Source organism: Chiloscyllium punctatum, chromosome 46 (assembly GCF_047496795.1).
Source record: "Chiloscyllium punctatum isolate Juve2018m chromosome 46, sChiPun1.3, whole genome shotgun sequence".
NCBI classification, from domain to species: domain Eukaryota; kingdom Metazoa; phylum Chordata; class Chondrichthyes; order Orectolobiformes; family Hemiscylliidae; genus Chiloscyllium; species Chiloscyllium punctatum.
The window spans coordinates 39,881,470-39,903,129 of record NC_092784.1 but is presented as its reverse complement, the minus strand read 5'-3'; the positions used below and the strand labels follow the sequence as shown (position 1 = coordinate 39,903,129).

Here is a 21,660-nt window from a genome sequence, read left to right as displayed (position 1 = left end):
CCACATTTGTCCAGTTTCTCCATTATAGCTGATACACTCCAATCCAGGTATTATCCAGGTAAACTTCTTCTGTACCCTCTCCAAAGCCTCCACACTCTTCCTCTTGTGGAGTAACCAGAACTGCACACAATACTCCAAATGTAGCCTCATCAAAGTCTTCTACTTTTGCAATATGATTTGCCAACTTTTATACTTGATGCCCTGAATGAGAAAATTAAGTATGCTGTACACCTTCTTTACCATCGTATCCACTTGTGTTGTCACTTTCAGAGAGCCATAGACTTAATCACAAATTCCTCTCGTATATCAATACTCCTAAGGTACCAGCAATTTACTGTATACTTTCCTCTTCTGTTGCATCACCCAAAATGCAACATCTTACAACTGTTGAAATTCAATCCCATCTGGCATTTTTCTGCCCAACTTTCCAATTGATCCATATCCTGCTTCATCCTTTCATGTCCTTCCTCAATCCACAACTCCACCAATTTTCATGTCAGCTACAAACTTTTTAAGCAGACCATCATTGAAATTATTTAGCTGTATATTACAAACAACAGAGATCCCAGCATTGAACCTTGCATAACATCATTGGCCACAGACCTCAAGTCAGAAAAACACCCCTCCATAAGTACCCTCTGTCTTCTATGACCAAGCCAACTCACTGTAGATCCTATGTAGTTTGATCTTCTGGACTAGCCTACCATGAGAGATATTGCTAAATGATTCAGTAAAGTCCAAGTAGACAACGTCAACTGCTTTACCGTCATCAATCATCTTCATCACAACCTGAAAAAAACTGACTTAGGAGACAAAACCTCCCCTCCATAAAGCCATGCTGACTATTCCTAATAAATCCATTCTTCTCCAAAGGTGACTAAATCCTATCCTTAAGAGGTTTCCCCAGTACTCTACCATTGGTGGCTTACTGCCCTATAATTTCCAGGATTTTCCCGATTGCCCTTCTTGGACAAAAGAGTAACATTGATTATTCTCCAGTATTGTGACTAAAGAAGATACAAAGACCTCTGCAAAGGCCCCAGCAATCTCCTCCCTTGCTTCCTTCAGTATCCTGGAATAGATCCCACCATGCCCTGAGAACATATTTACCTCAAGGCTTTTTCAAGCCACCCAAAACCATCTTCTCTTTCATATCAACAGATCCCTCCATAATCCTTATAATCATCTATGAATATTGATGCAAAGTCTTCATTCAAGACCTCATCCACTTCCTTTGGTTTATAGAGTCATAGAGATGTACAGCATGGAAACAGACCCTTCAGTCCAACCCGTCCATGCCGACCAGATATCCCAACCCAATCTAGTCCCACCTGCCAGCACCCGGCCCATATCCCTCCAAACCCTTCCTATTCATATACCCATCCAAATACCTCTTAAATGTTGCAATTGTACCAGCCTCCACCACTTCCTCTGGCAGCTCATTCCATACCAATACCACCCTCTGTGTGAAAAGGTTGTCCCTTAGGTCACTTTTATATCTTTCCCCTCTCAACCTATACCTATGCCCTCCAGTTCTGGACCCCCCGACCCCAGGGAAAAGACTTTGTCTATTTATCCTATCCATGCCCTTCATAATTTTGTAAACCTCCATAAGGTCACCCCTCAGCCTCCGACGCTCCAGGGAAAACAGCCCCAGCCTGTTCAGACTCTCCCTATAGCTCAAATCCTCCAACCCTGGCAACATCCTTGTAAATCTTTTCTGAACCCTTTCAAGTTTCACAACATCTTTCCGATAGGAAGGAGACCAGAATTGCACGCAATATTCCAACAGTGGCCTAACGTCATGCATTGGTTCCCTCCTTTGTCTTTAAATGGACCTATCCTTTCCCTAGATACTCGCTAGGTGAAAGCTGATTTTGTCAGATACTGTACCTTTAGACTTGTTTTTTTTTGACATAGTTATACTTTCTTTATAACCATGGCCCTAGTTGCTACTAGCCCCTGTTTTCTATGTCTTTCACTCTTCTTTCTACTCTTCTATCTTTGCTTTCCATACTGCTTACCCTCACTCTTGTCTCCCCCCTCAGATTCCTATTCCCCCGCTACTCTCAGTTAGTCGTCCCCCACTGGACTAGCACACTTGCTTTCGCGAATACTGGTCTTGCTGCTGCAAAGGTCCAGCTTGAACAGGACACATCCTGCCCAGGACCGGTCCCAATGCCTTAGGAATATAAACTCCTTACACTATCCCTCCAGCCACACATTCCCCTGGCTAATTCCCCCATTCTTGACCTCATTAAAATAAGGCACTGGGAGACACATTTGCTAGGAGTTTTAAGGTTATGCTTTGTAATTTATTTCCCAGCTCTCCATATTTCATTTGCAGGGACATAAATTTAAGGTGAAGGGTGGAAGGTATAGGGGAGATGTCAGGGGTGGGTTCTTCACCCAGAGAGTGGTGGGGGCATGGAATGCGCTGCCCGTGGGAGTGGTAGAGTCAGATTCATTGGCGACCTTTAAGCGGCATTTGGATAGGTACATGGATGGGTGCTTAATCTAGGATAGAAGTTCGGCACAACATCGTGGGCCGAAGGGCCTGTTCTGTGCTGTATTGTTCTATGTTCTATGTTCTATGTTCTATGTTCTATGTTCTATCTTATCCTATCTCCTTTACCTATCTCACTGGTACCGAGACGATTCTCCCTGCCCCTTCGGAATGTCCTGCAGCCACTCAATAACAGTCTTCAAACATCAACCTGAACCTCTGGTTTAGTAGTTCAGTGATTTTACCATACGCCACCGTTTTCACATTGAAAAGGTGCTTAAAATGTCAAAAAAACAGTCATTGTATTAAATCTACATGGATCATATACAATCAGTTAGATGAATTGACAACATAAATAGTTGTAAGTGAGTACAATGTAATTCTTAGTGCTATAGATTACTTCTGTAAAAGAAATGCCACAGACTATGTCCCAGATGTGAGAAGCTCAGTGAAGGAGATGTGTGAGATGCTGGTGTACTCCAGTTGGTGTATTTCAATTTCTTTCAATATCTTCACAGCTCTGAGTCATTTCCAGTGCATCAAGGGTTGGAGCCAGTACAAGCAAAGACTTTACTACTTTTCCCCTCATTCAGCAAATTGGGAAGATGCGCAAAGATTCTGTAAATTCATAGATGCTAATCTTGTTGTCATTAACAGTTCTGAGGAGAAGGTAAGAACCCTTTGTATATCCTATTCATAGAGTACATAGTCATACAGCAGGGAAACAGACTCTTTGGTCCGGTCACTCCAGGCCAACCATGTTCCTAACTAAACCAGTCTCACCTGCCTCTGCTTGGCCCTCCAAACCTTTCCTATTCAGGAACTTAGCCAAGTGTCTTTTAAACGTTGTAACTGTACCTGAATCTACCACTTCCTCTGGCAGTTCATTCCACACATGAACAATTTTCTGTGTAAAAACGTTGTCTGTCATGTTTTTTTCAAATCTTTCTCCTCTCACCTTAAAAATATGCTCCCTAATTTTGAATTCCCCCACTCTAGGCAAATGACCCTTGTCGTTCACCCTATCATGTCCCTCATGATTTTATAACCCTCAATCTCTTATCCTCCATTTTAAAAATCACAGCTTTTCCAGTCTATTTTTATATTAGATTCCCTACAATGTGGGAGTAAGCCCTTCGGCCCAACCAGTCCACACCGACCCTCCGAAGAGCAACCCACCCAGACCCATTTCCCTCTGACTAATGCACCTGGCAATTTAGCATCTTTAGACTGTGGGAGGAAACCAGAGCACCTAGAGGAAACCCACGCAGACATGGGGAGAATGTGCAAACTCCACACAGATAGTTGCCCAAGGCTGCAATCGAACCTGGGACCCTGGTGTTGTGAGGCATCTCAAACCCTCCATTCCCAGAGAGGAATAAGTGCCTGGAACATGCTGCCAGGGGAGGTGGTAGAAGCAGACATAACATCAATTTTTAAGAAGCATTAAGACTGACACATGAATAGGCAGGAAACAGATGGATACAGACTACATAGAGGCAAAAATTCTTTAGTTTAGAAAGGCAGCACATCTCACTAAGCCTTTGCGGGGAGGGCCAAAAGATCTATTCCTGTGCTATTTCATAAAATCCCTACAATGTGGAAACATTCAGCCCCACAAGCTCACACCAACCTTGTGAAGAGTAACTCACCCAGACCCATTCTCCTACTACTCTACATTTACCCCTGGCGAATTAATCTAACCCCCACATCCCTGAATACTATGAGCAATTTTAGCACGGCCAATCCATCTAACCTGCACATCTTTGGATTGTGGGAGGAAACTGGAGCACCTGAAGGAAACCCACGCAGACACAGGGAGAATGTAAAAAAACTCTACACAGTCGCCCAGTCTTTGTTGCTGTGAGGTAGCAGTGCTAACCACTGTGCCACATGCCACCTTCAGCATTTAATTCAAATTCAACCATCGGCTATGGTGGAATTTAAAACTGTGTTCCCAGAACATTAGCTGAGTTTTTGAATATATACTTTAGTGATAATACCACAAGGCCATCACTTTACTGTACTGTTCTTTGGTCTTTGATGGACTTATGCCTGGATGTTTCTTCTGGTCCAATGTTTACAGAACATCCCTATTTTGTCCAGTATTAATGTCCCCCAGTGTCACTCAGCTCAATCCCCTGATAGTACGAGTGGAAGCTGTGTGTGCTGCCTTCTTTTCTTCCCAGTGTATGTGTTCATTCAGGGTTTACATGGTTTACTGTTTGCAAGGGCAGCCAGTAATTCTAATGTGAAGGGTGTTAGAGAATACATATGTCATTGTTTATTGGATGTAGGAGCAGAATTAGACCATTTGAACATCATGCTGCATCTCTTTATTGTGTGTTTATTGCATCTCTTCAATGATTTTCAGGTTATATAAAAAAGCTGTACATTGCTGCAAAGACTGCTGGGAGAACCTAGTCTTATGTCTGTTTCCCACAAGATTCTATTTGACACTGTCACCAAGTGGGTGGGGCTTGTCAATCGAGTATTAATCAGATGGGCAAACCAGTGGTATTTACCCTTAATGGGCAGGAAATTCAGAGGGGATTTGAGAAAAAACATTTTCACTCAGCAGGTGGTGGGAATCTGGACCTATGTACAACACATTTGAGTCACTAGAGTGGAAAATGAGGCAGAGACCAATATTCATGAGGGAAACTCACATCAGGTTCACAAGCATGTCTTGCTTTCTCAACCCTGCCCCTTGACTTAAATGTGGCGATGCTCAGGATAATGTTGTCTCAGTTGCCTCCCTTTTGCTCACACTCACTCTCTCACTCACTCATCAAAAAGCAATTCTGTGGGAATACAGTGACTTTACAGTTCACTGGAAGTAAGTCTGATAACGCTTCATTACAAGGTGACCACTGAGAAATGGACTAACACAGATTCATTGTTATTTATCTGTAAGGAATATTTACAAAAGAAAATGAAAAACACTTATTGGATTGGACTCCATGACACCATTGAAGAAGGGAAATGGAGCTGGGTGGATGAAACTGATTATGGTTCAAATGTGAAGTGAGTAATGGTTCCAGCGTATAGAGGTAATTTTCAATTGCAACACAGTGCATCAGCCACCACATTGAATCTACCCAAATTCTATCTTGTTGCTTTCTGCCCTCCAGCTTACTTTCAATCTTTTCAATACCACATGGCTTCGCCTTCAGCATCCATCCCCTCTCATTAACACTCTTCTGTGATATGCTATCAAATGCATTTAAAAATATATAAAAACACAAGCCAAACCATCTCCTTTTCTTCTTATAATTGTTTAAAGAATTTGAGGGGGTTGATCAGGCATGATCTTCTTGAGTTCCATTGTATTGGTCTTGATTCACTACCTTTAACCTAAGGGTTACTATTTCACAATATCAATTCCAACGAGATGAACAGGAGTATAATTCCCTGGTTTGTTCCTACTTACACAATTTTGAAGAGGAACTTGTATTTTCTGTCTCTCTCCCCATAATTTTCTTGTTTGCAGCATGTTGAAGAATTCTTGATAGAGCTTTCAGAATTTCTGTCCTGGTTTTCCGCAAGATCATTGATTGGTAATCAGGTCAAAGATTCAAACAGCACAGAAAAAGCCCTTCACCGCATTGACTCTGCACCAACACAACTCCCAGTAAAAGTGCTCTAATCCCAGTTCCTGCACTTGGCTCATATCCTTGAATGCTATGGTATTTGAAGTGCTCATCCAAATATCTTTTAAAGATTATAAGATTTCCAGCCTTCATGATCTTCCCAGGCAGTGGATTCCACATTCCCACCACCTGCTGAGTGAAAACGTTTTTTTCTTAAACCCCGTCTGAATTTCCTGCCCATTAAGGTTAAATACCACTGGTTTGCCCATCTGACCAACTCATCTATATCTGCATGTGACCTACATTCATCTTCTTTGCTCTACCAATTTACCAATCTTGATGTCATCTGCAAATTTGTTTAACATTCCTGCCACATTTCTATTTGTATCATTGATGTATATATAACAAACAGTTAGGATCCCATTACTGACCTTTGTAGTAAACCACCACACACCAGTCTCCAAACATCAGCCTTCTACCATTACCCTTTGTGTTCTATTACTAAGCAGGTTTCTGATCCATCTCACCAAGTTTCCCACAATTCCATGTGCTTTAACTTTCTCAATCATTCTCCCATGTGGGAACTTTTCAAAGAATAGATATTCTATAACAGGCAGCTTGTGCTTATTTGCATTCTTCTGATTGGTCAGTGGGCCTGAAGTGTAAGGGGACCCCAGCAACAAGGAGGCTGGAAGCTTGAAAACTGATGGGGGATAACGAATTTTCTTTGTCATGAGGAAGGACATCACCCAGATTCTGTAAACAGTGTGGGATTATGGAGATAACATCAAGTTAGGTGGCAGCGGTCAATGCCAGGGAAGAACAGTTACTCACCTGGGAGAAGGCTGAGAGTGGTGATCATGAGGAGATTCACATGATGGGTGACACCCACTGAAGAATGATACACTAACACAGTTGGTGAGAGAGCAGCCGGAACAGAGTGCATTCACCGAAGTGACTCTGGCTGCAAACAGAGATGAATCTCCAGTAGAAGGAAAACAAAATGTTGGGCCAGTTAGGAGTGATGGGACTGTTTGATGAAGAGATACAAAGTTGGATCTGTCCACCAAATGTCCACCACTTAAAGGCGAAGGCAGTGGCTGAAGACTCAATGATACCAGATTTCCTGAGCAAAATTGAGAGTAAGACATCACAATTCAAGGAAGTCTGATGTAAGTAGAGAAACCCGTGGAAACGACATTCCAAACTCTGTGCAAAGGGTTGGGGAGTTATTTTGCACACGATCACTGTACTTAGTTTTTATTGATTCATGGGATGAGGGCGACACTGGCTCGGCAGCATTACTACACAACTCTAATTGCCCAGAGAGCAGGTAAGAGTCAATCACATTGCTGTGGGGCTGGAGTCACATGTCAGCCAGACCAGGTAAGGATAGCAGTTTCCTTTCCTAAGGGGCATTAGTGAAATAGATGGGATTTTCCAACAATCAAAGATTGATTTATGGTTATCATTAGACTCTCAATTCCAAATATTTATTGAATCCATCTGCCATAGCAGGATTTGAACCCCATTCCCCAGAACATTATCTGGATCTTGGGATTAACAGTCCAGCGATAATTCCATTAGGCCATTGCCTACTTTCCTTTTTCTTTCATTCATTTGTGGGACTTGAGCATGACTGGCTAGCCAGCATTGATAGCCCAGCCCTAGAAAGTGGTGGTGAGCTACAATCCACTTGCTGTGGGTTGGCCCACAATGCCGACAGGGAAGGAATTCCAGGATTTTGACCAAACGACTGTGAAGGAATGGTGATATATTTCCAAGTCAGGGTGGTGGCTGGCTTGGAGGGGAACTTGCAGGTGGTGGTGTTCCCAAGTACCTGCTGCCCTTATCCTTCTAGGTGGAAGTAGTTGTGGGTTTGAAAGGTCTTTGATGAATTTCTACAGTGCATCTTGTAGATAGTACACACTACTGCTCCTCCTGACCACCAGTGATGAAGGGATTGAATATTTGTAGATGTGGTGCCAATCAAGCGGGGGCTGCTTTGTCCTGGATGGTGTCAAACTTTTTGAGTATTGTTGGAGCTGCGCTCATCAAGGCAAGTGGGGAGTATTCCATCACACTCCTGACTTGTGCCTTATAGCTAGTGGATAGTGGATAGACTTTGGGGTGTCAGGAGGTGAGTTACTCTCCACAGTAGTCCTGGCCTCTGACCTGCACTTGTAGCCACGGTGTTTATATGGTGAGTCCAGTTGAGTTTCTGGTCAATGATAACCCGAAGAAGGTTGATCGTGGGGGATTCAGTGGTGGTAACGCCATTGAACGTCAAGGGGAGGTGGTTAGTTTTTTCTCTTATTAGTGATGGTCATTGTCTGGCATTTGTATAGTGCAAAAATTATTTTAGAGTTTTAGATTAGATTAGATACCCTACAGTGTGGAAACAAGCCTTTCGGCTCAACAAGTCCACACCGACACTCTGAAGAGTAATCCACCCAGACCCATTTCCCCCTGACTAATGCACCTAACCCTATGGGCAATTTAGCATGGCCAATTGACCTGACCCACACATCTTTGGACTGTGGGAGGAAACCGGAGCAGCCAGAGGAAACCCACACAGACACGGGGAGAATGTGCAAACTCCACACAGACAGTCACCTGAGGCTGGAATTGAACCAGGGACCCTTGGCCTCTGGGGCAGAGCATTCTATATATCCACTACTCTCTGGCCTCAACTCTATTCTCTATAGCCTACCTCTTATTTTTAAACTGTGGCCTCTGGTTCTGGACCCACCCATCAGCGGAAACATGCTTCCTGCCTCCAGAATGTCCAATCTATTAATAATTTTATATGTTTCAATCAGATCCTCTCTCATCCTCTAAACTCAAGCACATACAAGCTCAGCCGCTCTAATCTTTCAATATATGATAGTCCCACCATTCCAGGATTTGACCTCAGGAACCCATGCTACACTCTCTCAATAACCAGATGTCCTTCCTCAAATTTGGAAACCAAACCTGCACATAATATTCCAGGGTGCGCCCTCACCAGGGCCCTGTACAGCTAAAGAAGGACCTCTTTGCTGCTATACTCAATTCCTCTTGTTATGAAGGCCAGAATGCTATTAGCTTTCTTTACTACCTGCTGTACCTGCATGCTTGCTTTCATTGACTGATGTACAAGAACACCTAAATCTCATTGTACTTCCCCTTAATCTAATTTGACTCCATTTAGATAGAAATCTGCCTTCCTGTTCTTGCCACCAAAGTGGATAACCACACATTATCCACATTAAACTGCATCTGCCATGCATCTGTCCACTCACCTAGTCTGTCCAAGTCACCCTGTTTTCTCAAAACATCCTTCTCACATTTCATCCTGCCACCTAGCTTTGTGTCATCAGCAAATTTGCTAATATTACTTTTAATGCCTTCATCTATATGATTAATGTATATTGTAAACAGCTGTGGGCCGAGAACCGAACCTTGTGGTATCCCGCTGCTCACTGTCTGCACTTCCAAAAGGGACCCGTTTATCACTACTCTTGGTTTCCCGTCAGTCAGCTAATTTTCAATCCAGATCAGTACCTTGCCACCAAAACCATGTGCCCTAATTTTGTTCACAGATCTCCTCGGTGGGACCTTATCGAAGGTTTTCTGAAAGTCCAGATACACTACATCCACTGGCTCTCTCCCTTGTCCATCTTCATAGTTACATTCTCAAATATTTCCAGAAGGTTATTTAAGCATGATTTCCCCTTCAGAAATCCATGCTGACTCTGATCAGGAGTCAACCGGGTTTGTAAGAGAACCAGAAGGCTCAGAGTCAGTCGAGTTTAGGTTCAGCATCCTGATAGTACAGAGTGAAGCTGAGCGTTTCTGGGTTCTTCCTAAAATACAGAATAAGGCAGTAAACCTGGAAGTGGATACAGGGGCAGTAATGTCTCTAATCCCTGAATCAATAGTTAACCAAGATTACACTGTGGACATATACAGAACATGTGAGGTTGCTGAAGGACTATGAACTGGTAAAAGTACAACTAACGGCCCAGTGTGCTGGACTGCCTCTCTACGGAGTGAAACGGGGAGACCCTGCATTACGTGGACAATTCAGATTACAGATGTTAAAGTAAAATCAGGGACAGGTTAGTAGGCTGGTGGACTCATAAATGGGTTTGCAAGAGATTTTGTGCAGCCACAAAGATGTCTTTAAGGGAACCCTGGAGGAAATGAAAAGAGTAGAAATTAATCTTTAGCTGAAGCACGAGGCTGGTCCAAGGAGTCTGAAGCTTTGTCCGGTGCCAAATACCATACAGCCAGTTTAATACTATCCTTCCTGTAGCAAGGTGACAAAAACTGAACACAATACTCCAAGTGCAGCCTCACCAAAGTCCCGTATAACTGCAACATAATTTCCCAATTTCTATACTCAGTGCCCTGACTGATGAAGACCTTCTTCCCTGCCCTGTCTACCTGTGACTCCACTTTCAGAGAACTGTGCTCCTAAACTCTATCCCTCTGTTCCACTACACTCTTTTAGGCCCTACCATTTACCATGAAACTCCTACCTTGATTTGACTTTACAAAATGAAAGACTTCACAGTTATCTTTATTAAACTCCATTTGCCACTCCTCAGCCCACTTCCCCAGCTGATCAAGGTTCTGCTGCAATTTCTGACAACCTTCCTCACTGTCCACGATACCGTCTATTTTAGTGTCATCTGCAAACTTACTAATCCTGCCTTGTACATTCTCATCCAAATCATTGATATCGATAACAAACAGTCATGGGCCCAGCACCAACTCTGAGGCACACACCACTGCTAACAGGTCTCCAGTCCAACAAGCAACTTTCCACTATAACCCCCTGCTTCCTACCATTAAGCCAACTCTGTATCCAATTTGCCAGCTCCTCCGGATTCCATGTGATCCAACCTTCCAAAACAGCCTACCATGTGGAACCTTATAAAGCCCTTACTGAAATCCACATAGACTGTGTTTCCGGCCCTGGCCTCGTCAACCTTCCTGGTCATTTCATCAAAGAACTCTAATAACTTTGTTATTAGAGGAATGATCTCCCTCACAAAATCATGCTGACTACTCCAAATCAAACCTTATCTTTCCAAGTGCGTGCATATCTTATTTCTCAGAGATCTTAGTGCATAAAATGGCAGCAATTTATTAATTAATGTTTATATGAGCTGGTCACACAGATCATTCTCCATATGTACTGGGTCATTACTGTACTGTTTCAAAGGTTACTGTGACTGTGTTAAATATGTAACAATCAGTTGACAGTACAAACTCTTGTGGCAGTGGGTACAATAGAGAAGATCCTTGCACTTCATTTAACATGCAACAGTCCATTCATTCTGCCCTATTCTCTTTCCACATTCAGGTTTTGGAGGAGTGGCCAGCCCAATGGTTACAGAGAAGAAAATTGTGCCACAATGTCTCCTGAAGGGGAATGGCACGATTGGCCGTGCAATTCAAGACATCGCCCAATCTGTGAAAAATCAGTGTGATGTTCTGCTTCCATGGCCCTGGATTCACCCAAGTCAATTCATCAATTAGTCTATCCCACATCTCTCCATCTCCCACCTCCCAAACCTCCATTGTCACTGCATCTCTCTGTTCCCTTCCACTTTCTCCTTCACCTTTATCGCTATCTCTATTTCACCACCCCCTGCAAACATAACCACCCACCACCACCCCCCCAACACACTCAACTTCATTCCACTTCCCTGGATGTTCCTCTACTCCAATTCCCCCTTAATCTCGAACTTCCCCTTGATATCCAAAGTCACCTTTAATTACCGACTTCCCCTTGACACTGAACTCCTTTTTCGATCCCACCATTTTTTTTATCCCCACCTTTCCCTTGACTCCCAACTGCCATTTATTCCTCACTTTCCTCTTTAATCCCCAACTTTCCCTTCCACCTCATTCCCCACCTCTCTCTGTTTGTGGAATTTGCAGCTGTCTCTGCATCATCCTACAACAAGATTCTCAGTTATTCTGTGACTTCATTGGGTGAGCTTCTCATGGTATTCGGGAGACCACTTGCTGCTGGGCAACCAATTAGATGTGTCTATAAATGTAAGATGATATTCCAGTACTTTCAAGTCATAAATTTCTTGTTGTCTTAAACCGTTGTCTGGTAATCTTATTTCTTATGGATTGCATGGCTCAGTCTCATGGTCTGTCATGTGTTGAGTGATGTAATCTATGTGATTTATATACAATATATCACAGAAGCACAGAAGGAGTTCATTCAGCTCATGGTGTGCACGGGTTCCTCAAACAAGCATCATTGATGTTTTAAGTTTGCAATGTAGTTTTCAAATGAGTAACCAGTGGGTTTTTAGAACATAGAACATAGAACAATACAGCACAGAACAGGCCCTTCGGCCCACGATGTTGTGCCGAACTTCTAACCTAGATTAAGCACCCATCCATGTACCTATCCAAATGCAGCTTAAAGGTCGCCAATGATTCTGACTCTACCACTCCCACGGGCAGCGCATTCCATGCCCCCACCACTCTCTGGGTAAAGAACCCACCCCTGACATCTCCCCTATACCTTCCACCCTTCACCTTAAATTTATGTCCCCTTGTAACACTCTGTTGTACCCGGGGAAAAAGTTTCTGACTGTCTACTCTATCTATTCCTCTGATCATCTTATAAACCTCTATCAAGTCACCCCTCATCCTTCGCCGTTCCAACGAGAAAAGGCCGAGAACTCTCAACCTATCCTCGTACGACCTACTCTCCAATCCAGGCAACATCCTGGTAAATCTTCTCTGCACCCTCTCCAAAGCTTCCACATCTTTCCTAAAGTGAGGCGACCAGAACTGCACACAGTACTCCAACTGTGGCCTAACCAAAGTCCTGTACAGCTGCAACATCACTTCACGACTCTTGAATTCAATCCCTCTGCTAATGAACGATAATACTCCATAGGCCTTCTTACAAACTCTATCCACCTGAGTGGCAACCTTCAAAGATCTATGTACATAGACCCCAAGATCCCTCTGTTCCTCCACCTGACTAAGAACCCTACCATTAACCCTGTATTCCGCATTCTTATTTGTTCTTCCAAAATGGACAACCTCACACTTGGCAGGGTTGAACTCCATCTGCCACTCCTCAGCCCAGCTCTGCATCATATCTAAGTCCCTCTGCAGCCGACAACAGCCCTCCTCACTGTCCACAACTCCACCTATCTTCGTATCATCTGCAAATTTACTGACCCACCCTTCGACTCCCTCATCTAAGTCATTAATAAAAATTACAAACAGCAGAGGACCCAGAACTGAACCCTGCGGAACTCCACTTGTAACTGGGCTCCAGGCTGAATATTTACCATGTACCACCACTCTCTGCCTTCGACCGGTTAGCCAGTTTTCTATCCAATTGGCCAAATTTCCCTCTATCCCATGCCTCCTGACTTTCCGCATAAGCCTACCATGGGAAACCTTATCAAATGCCTTACTAAAATCCATGTACACTACATCCACTGCTCTACCCTCATCCACATGCTTGGTCACCTCCTCGAAGAATTCAATAAGACTTGTAAGGCAAGACCTACCCTTCACAAATCCGTGCTGGCTGTCCCTAATCAAGCAGTGTCTTTCCAGATACTCGTAAATCCTATCCCACAGTACCCTTTCCATTACTTTGCCTACCACAGAAGTAAGACTAACTGGCCTGTAATTCCCGGGGTTATCCCTATTCCCTTTTTTGAACAGGGGCACAACATTCGCTACTCTCCAGTCCCCTGGTACCACCCCCGTTGCCAGTGAAGACGAGAAGATCATTGCCAACGGTACTGCAATTTCCTCTCTTGCTTCCCACATAATCCTAGGATATATCCCGTCAGGCCCGGGGGACTTGTCTATCCTCAAGTTGTTCAAAATGTCCAACACATCTTCCTTCCTAACAGGTATTTTTTCTAGCTTATCAGTCCGTTTCACACTCTCCTCTTCAACAATACGGTCCCTCTCGTTCGTAAATACTGAAGAGAAGTACTTGTTCAAGACCTCTCCTATCTCTTCCGACTCAATACACAGTCTCCCACTACTGTCCTTGATCGGACCTACCCTCGTTCTCGTCATTCTCAGGTTTCTCACATACGCATAGAATGCCTTGGGGTTATCCTTGACCCTATCCGCCAAGGATTTTTCATGCCCTCTCTTAGCTCTCCTAATCCCTTTCTTCAGGTCCCTTCTGGCTATCCTGTATCCCTCCACTGCTCTGTCTGAACCCTGTTTCCTCAACCTTATGTAAGCCTCCTTCTTCCTCTTTACTAGACATTCAACCTCCCTTGTCAACCAAGGCGAGAAGTATGTCAGAAGTTGATAATTAACTTGTAACTCCTTCCGGAGCCATGGTGATTTCTTTCAAAACCATTTTTGAGGACTGGCTGTAGAGAATATATTTTGTTGTGCAGCATGAATGAATTTCATTTATTTTAGATTGTTCTGTGACAAGCAAAAGAAATAATGGGTCTCAAGTTTGTAAGAAAGTTCTGGAACTTGTATTTGTTCAGCTTAAACGAAATACTCATAGCTTTGGGTAGGAGACTGTTACTGGTCAGTTTGTTATTTTGAGTGGGGTAGTCCTGTGAACTTCTTGGCATAGGAGAAAGGAAAAATATGGGCTGAACTAGGTCACCTTTGAGTGAAGAGTTAGTCTGTGTTCACACCAGAAATGTTACACTAAAACATGTTGACTCAGTGGTTAGCACTACTGCCTCACAGCATAAGGGTCCCAGGTTCGATTCCAGCCTTGGGTGACTGTCTGTGTGGAGTTTGCACATTCTCTCCATGTCTACGTGGGTTCCCTCCAGGTGTTCTGGTTTCCTCTCACAGTCCAAGGATGTGCAAGCTAGGTTGATTGGCCATGCTAAATTGCCCATAGTGTTCAGGGGTGTGTAGGTTAGGTGCATTAATCAGGGGTAGATGTAGAGTAAAAGGGAAGGGGATGTGTCTGGGTGAGATACTCTTTGGAGTGTTGGTTTGGACTGTTGGGCCAAATGGCCTGTTTCCACACTGTATGAAAACCATAAAGAGGTTATTTAAAGCCAGTGCATTGAAGCTCTGGGAAGATGCTGTAGAGTCATAGAGACGTACAGCATGGTAACACACCCTTTGGTCCAACTCGTCATGCTGACCAGATACCCTAAATTAATCTAGTTCCATTTGCCAGAATGTGGTCCATATCCCTCTAAACCCTTTCTCTTCATATACCCATCTAAATGCTGTAATTGTACCAGCCTCCACCACTTCCTCTGGCAGCTCATTCCGAATGTGCTCCATTCTTTGCATGTAAAAGTTGCCCCTAAGGTACCTTTTGTAACTTTCCCCTCTCACCCTAAACCTATGTCCTCTAGTTCTGGACTCCCCCACACCAAGGAAAAGACCTTGTCTATTTATCCTATCCATGCCCCTCATGATTTTATAAACCTCTATAACATCACCCCTCAGCCTCCGACACTCCAGGAATAATAGCCCCAGCGTATTCTGCCTCTCCCTATAGTTCAAATCCTTTAACACTTGCAACATAATATCCTTGCAAATCTTTTCTGAACCCTTTCAAATTTCACAACATCCTTCCAATAGGAAGGAGACCAGAATTGCACGCAATATTCCAAAAGTGGCCTAACCAATGTCCTGTACAGCTGCAACATGACCTCCCAACTCCTGTACTCAATACTCTGACCAATAAAGGAAAGCATACCAAATACCATCTTCACTATCCTTTCTATCTGTGACTCCACTTTCAAGGAACTATGAACCTGCACTCTAAGGTGACTTTGTTCAACAACATTCCCCAGGACCTTACCATTAAGTGTATAAGTCCAGCTTTGATCTGCTTTTCCAAAATGCAGCACCTTGCATTTATCTAAATTAAACTCCATCTGCCACTCCTCAGCCCATTGACCCATCTAATCAAGATCCCATTGTACTCTGAGGTAGCCTTCTTCGCTGTCTACTGCAACACCAATTTTGGTGACATTTGCAAACTTGCTAACAATACCTCTTATGCTCACATCCAAATCATTGCTATAAATGATGAAAAGCAGTGGACCCAGCACCGATCCTTGTGGCACTCCACTGGTCACAGGCCTCCAGTCAGAAAAGCAACCCTCCACCGCCACCCTCTGAGCGAGTCCTGTATCTAAATGGCTACTTCTTCCTATATTCCATGTGATTTAACCTTGCTAACCAGTCTCCCATGGGGAACCTTGTCAAACACCTTACTGAAGTCCATAAAGATCACATCCACCACTCTGCCCTCATCAATCTTCTTTGTTACTTCTTCAAAAACTCAATCAACTTTGTGAGATATGACTTCTCACACACAAAGCCATGTTGACTATCCCTAATCAAATATATGTAAATACATTTGCCTTTCCAAATACATGTAAATCCCATCCCTCTGGATTCCCGCCATCAATTTGCCCACCATCAATATCAGGCTCACTGGTCTATAGTTCCCTGGCTTTTCCTTACCACCTTACTTCAATAGTGACACATTGTTAGCCAACCTCCAGATTTCCGGCATCTCATTTGTGACTATCGATGATACTAATATCTCAGCAAGGCACCCAGTTCCTGCCAATGGCATTGTAATTCTCCCTCTCCCAATTAAATACTTTCCCATACCATCTGCTCCTATCCCTCTCCATGGCTATAGAAAAGATCAGGGAGTTGTGATCGCTATCACTGAAATGTTGTCCCGCCGACAGATTTGACACCTGGCCTGGTTCATTGTCAAGCACCAAATCCAATATGGCCTCCCCTCTAGTCCGCCTATCTACATGTTGAGTCGGGAATCCTTCCTAGACACACCTGACAAAAACTGCTCCATCTAACCTGTTTGAGCTAAGGACATTCCAATCAATATTAGGGAAGTTAAAATTACCCATGACAACAACCCCATTACTTCTGCACCTTTCCAAATTCTGCCTCCCAAACATTTCCTCCGTGTCTCTGTTGCTATGGGGCAGGGGGATCTGTAGAAAACTCCCAGTAAAGTGACTGCTCCCTTCCTGTTTCTGACTTCCACCCATACTGACTCTGTCAACAAACCCTCCTCAACAACCTCCCTTTCTGTAGCTGTGATACTATCCCTGATTAGCAATGCCACTCCCCTACCTCTTTTACCTCCCCTCACTCCCCTCATTCCTTTTGAAACAACTAAACCCTGAAACATTCAATAACCATTCCTGCCCCTGTGATATCCAAGTCTCCGTAATGGCCACAACATCATACTTCTAAGTACTGATCCATGCTCTAAGTTCATCACCCTTATTCCTGAGACTTCTTGTGTTAAAATAGACACATTTCAATCCATCACATTGACTGCAAATTTGCCCTATCGACTGTCTATCCCTCCTCAAAGACTCTCTACAAGCTGTATCTGGCTGTACACTAGCTACTCCATCCTTCAATCCATAGCCCTGGTTCCCACCAGCAAACTTAATAAACAGGCCACCTACATTTTTATTCAAGTCAATTATTTATATATACATATATATGTTACATACAACAGAGGTCCCAGGACTAATCCTTGTGGTAAATCACTGGTCACAGGCCTCCAGTCAGAACACCTCAGTCCCTCCACAACTACCCCCTGTCCTCAATGAACAAACCAATTTTGTATCCAATTTACCAACTCACCAGAAATCCCAGGTGATTTGATGTTCTGGACGAGCCTACCGCGCTTGAGTGAAGTCAATAGAGATAACATTCACTCCTTGCCTTCATCAGTTATTTTTTCACTTCCTCAAAAAACTCAATCAAGTTTGTAAGACAAGACCTCCCCTGCTTGAAGCTATGCTGAGTATTCCTAATAAGTCCATTCATTTCCAAATGCAAGTAAACCCTGTCCCTAGGAATCTTCTCCAATAATTTTCCAGATATCCCGGTTGCCTTCCTTGAATAAAGAAACAACAATGGCTATTCTTCAGTCTTCTGGAACATCTCCTGTGATTAAAGAGGGTACAAAGGTCGATGTGAAGGACCCAGCAATATCCTCCTTTGCCTTTTTGAGTATCCTGGGATAGATCTCCTGTGTCAGACCAACCCTCTGAAGAGCATCTCAGCCAGACCTGCACCTCCCCAATACCCATAACCCTCCATTTCCCATGGCTAATCCTCCTCGGCTCACATTCTTGAACGCTATGGACAAGTTAGCATGGCTAATCCACCTCACTTGCACATCTTTGGACTATGGGACGATACCAGAGCACCCAGTAGAAATCCATGCAGGCAAAGGGAGAGTCTGCAAACTCCACACAGATAGTCACGTAAGGTTGGAATCAAACTCAGGTTCCTGGTGCTGTGAGACAGTAGTGCTAACCACGGAGCCACTATACCACCCATATATGTATGAAATGTTTTGCAAGACTACTTAATCCTAATTGTCAAGGACATTTCATGGCTCTGTCCAGCCCTCCTAATTTATTAGTGAAATTTATTTGTACTCCTTTTATAATCCTCAAAGGTCTTGCTGATTCCTGTTTACTAAACCTTAGACATACTTCTTTCTTTTTAATTAATGTATAACATTTCTTGTCATCTAATGTTCCTGAATCGTGCCATCTTTATTGTTCATCCTCACAGGAATACTTTAAGTTTTTAATGAAGTGTCACATTAAGTGTTGGTTAACAAACTGAAAACACACTCGCCGTGAGAGGGAAGAGTCTTCTTCATTTGCGAGGGATCACCAGTGATGATGAGGCTACAATTGAGATGCTGAAGGATGGAAGAGTTTGCATTGAAATTGCTCCTTCCACATCCCTGCACTCTTCTGGAGTACGCAGTGTAGTTCTTTTTGCACTGTTATAGGAGCATGTCATTAAACTGGAGAGGGCTCAGAAAAGGATGTTGCCGGGATTGGAAGGTTTGAGGTATAAAAAATAGACTGGAAAGAGTGGGATTCATTCACTGGAATGTCGAAGGCTTTTGGGGCGATCTTATTGAGATTTGTACAATCATGAGAGATATAGATGAGGTGAATGGCAAGGATCGTTTCCCTAAGGTGAGAGAGTTCAAAACTCGGGAGCATATTTTTAATGTGAGAGGAGAAATATTTAAAAAGGACTTTAGAGCCAACTTTTTTACATTGAGTGGTTCAGGTGTGAAATAAACTGCCAGACAAAGTGGTGGATGCAGGTACCATTACAATGTTTAAAAGCCATTTGGATACATTCACGAATAGGAAAGGTCTGGGGGGATATGGACCAACTGTAGGCAGGTGAGATTAGTTTAATTTAAGAACATGGTCGACATGGGATTGGTTGAACCGAAGGATCTGATTCCATTCTATCGCATGCAGTCGGAGAATGATTGCTTACATTTTAAAAAGGACAGAAAGGTACATGAGTGTTTCTCAGACTAGACAATGGTAGACAATGAGTGTAATCTTGTGGATGATGAGTGTGACCTCTCTTTTTGGACAGCTCCCCTCCCCCCCCCCCGCCCTCCGCAATTAAGTGCCAGTTTCTGACATAATTGGCCACGAGAGGTTTCTCCCCTGAGGATCAAGGAGCTGAGGCTGGATATCCCACCCAGCTTTCAGCCAATCAGAGGCCAGCAGCTTTATTAAATGTCTTTGGGATCCTACCTAAGAATGATGTCCTCGGCCAACAACACCCCTCTCCACCCCACCCCATCCTAACCTTACCCCACCTTGACCCAGTGTCCGAGCTTCTACTGGTCAGCCAACCCAGCCAGCCACATGGGCTGAGGGGATACCTAGATCCAGACCTCCAGTCAAGAGTGCCTGCAGACTGTCAGTGATGTTCACCGAACCATGTTGCACCCACTGTGCTAGCACTGTGTAGGACCACTTCAATACATCAAGACATGTGGACTGTAACATGGCACCATGAAGAATTGGGCATGAGGTTTCCTGGATTACATTTGATTCAGTGTTTCACACATTGCTGTGTAAGAAAGAACTATCTGGATTGCTACCTTCATTCCTCTTTCCCGACTCATGTGTCAGATTTCAGTCAAGCTTAGTGTCACAGGTATTACTTTTTGCTGAGTTTGAGGGGAGAGAATGGCTCTTTGAATATCTTGGGTGAGTAGGTTTGCGCTTTCCTTACTATCCAGCCAGGTTAAAGTCAGAGCAATAGCTTCATGGTTCATGTAGGAAGGTACTAAGTTGAGGGATGGAAAATTACCTCAGTATTAGGCAAAAGCTTGGGGGTGTTAACTGGGAGGCGCTGGTATTGGGCAGATCCACATTCGGCATGAAGAAGTTGTTTATAGATTGACTGATCAAAGTGTAGGACTGGCATGTTCCAGTAAGGAGGAAAAACAAGGATAGCAATGTTAAGGGACCCTTGGATAAACGAGGGAAGTTGGGAATTCAGTCAAAAGGGAAAAAGAAGCATATGGAAGGGTTAGGAAGCTAAATTTGGGCAAGGCCCATGAGGAATATAAAGTTCAAAGAGTCTGTTTCTATGCTGTACATCTCTATGACTATGACACTATGGAAGCTGGAAAGAACTCAAGCAGGGAATTAGATAAGCAAGAAGGGGCCATGAAATGACCTTGGCACATAGGGTTAAAGAGAATCTTAAAGCATGCTATAAAATGAGAGGATAGCTAGGGAGAAGGTAGGACCACTCAAAGATAAAGGAAGGAACTTGTGTTTGGACGCAGAGGGCACAAACTTAAATGAGTACTTTGAGATGGTATTCATCCAGGAGAAGGATATGGAGGACAGTGAGATTTGTGTGCAGCATGCTAAATGCTAGGGCATTTGAAATCAAGATGGAGTTATCCCCAGGGCCCGAAGGGATCTACCCCAGGTTATTGAGAGAGGCAAGAGAGGAGATTGCTGGGGCCTTGACCGAGATCTGTGTATCCTCACTAACCACCAGAGAGATCCCAAGGAAGGATGAGGTGCTAATGTTGTTCAGGAAGGGAAATAGAGATAATGTAAATTTGCAGATGAAACAAAAATCAGTGGATTTGTGAATAGTGTCGATGGTTGTCAAAGGATACAGTAGGATATAGATTAGTTGCAGATATGGGTGGGGAAATGGCAGATGCGGTTTAATACGGCTAAGTGTGAGAAGCTTGGGGTTCTTGGGATCTTGGGGTTCAAGTCCATAGCTCCCTGAAAGTGGCCAACCAAGCAGATTGGGCCGTAAAGAAGGCTTATGGCATATTTGCTTTTATTGGTAAGGGAATTGAGTCCAGAAGTCAGGATGTTATGCTGTAGCTTTGTAAGAGTTTGGTTAGACCACACCTAAGAGAATTGTGTTCCATTCTGGCTGTCACATGAAGGATGTGGAGGCCTTGGAGAGGGTGCAAAAAAGGTTTACCAGAATGCTGCCTGGATTAGAAGGTATGAGCTAGAAGGAGAGACTTGAAAAACTAGACTTGTTTTTTTCTTGAGCGCAGGAGGCTGAGGGCAAACTTAATAATAGTTGATAAAATTATGGGATGCATAGATAGGGCTGACAGACTATTTTTTCCAGAGTTGAAATGCCTAATACTAGGTGGCATGCATTTAAGGTGAGAGGAGCTAAGTTCAAAGGACATGTGGGGCACAAGTATTTTTACAGAGAGTG

The 21,660-nt window shown here is 43.6% G+C and overlaps 1 protein-coding gene across 1 annotated transcript in view; it reads left to right on the top strand.

Annotated features, from left to right (window-relative positions):
• The window catches only part of LOC140467906 (uncharacterized), a 37,276-nt gene extending 25,109 nt beyond the window's left edge, over positions 1-12,167 (top strand). The window contains exons 7-9 of the mRNA XM_072563981.1: positions 3,025-3,176; positions 5,424-5,533; positions 11,456-12,167. Of these exons, the coding sequence (XP_072420082.1) occupies positions 3,025-3,176; positions 5,424-5,533; positions 11,456-11,582 (389 nt within the window). The 3' untranslated portion in view covers positions 11,583-12,167. The remainder of the gene's footprint in view (positions 1-3,024; positions 3,177-5,423; positions 5,534-11,455) is intronic.
• Positions 12,168-21,660: the final 9,493 nt, after the last annotated feature.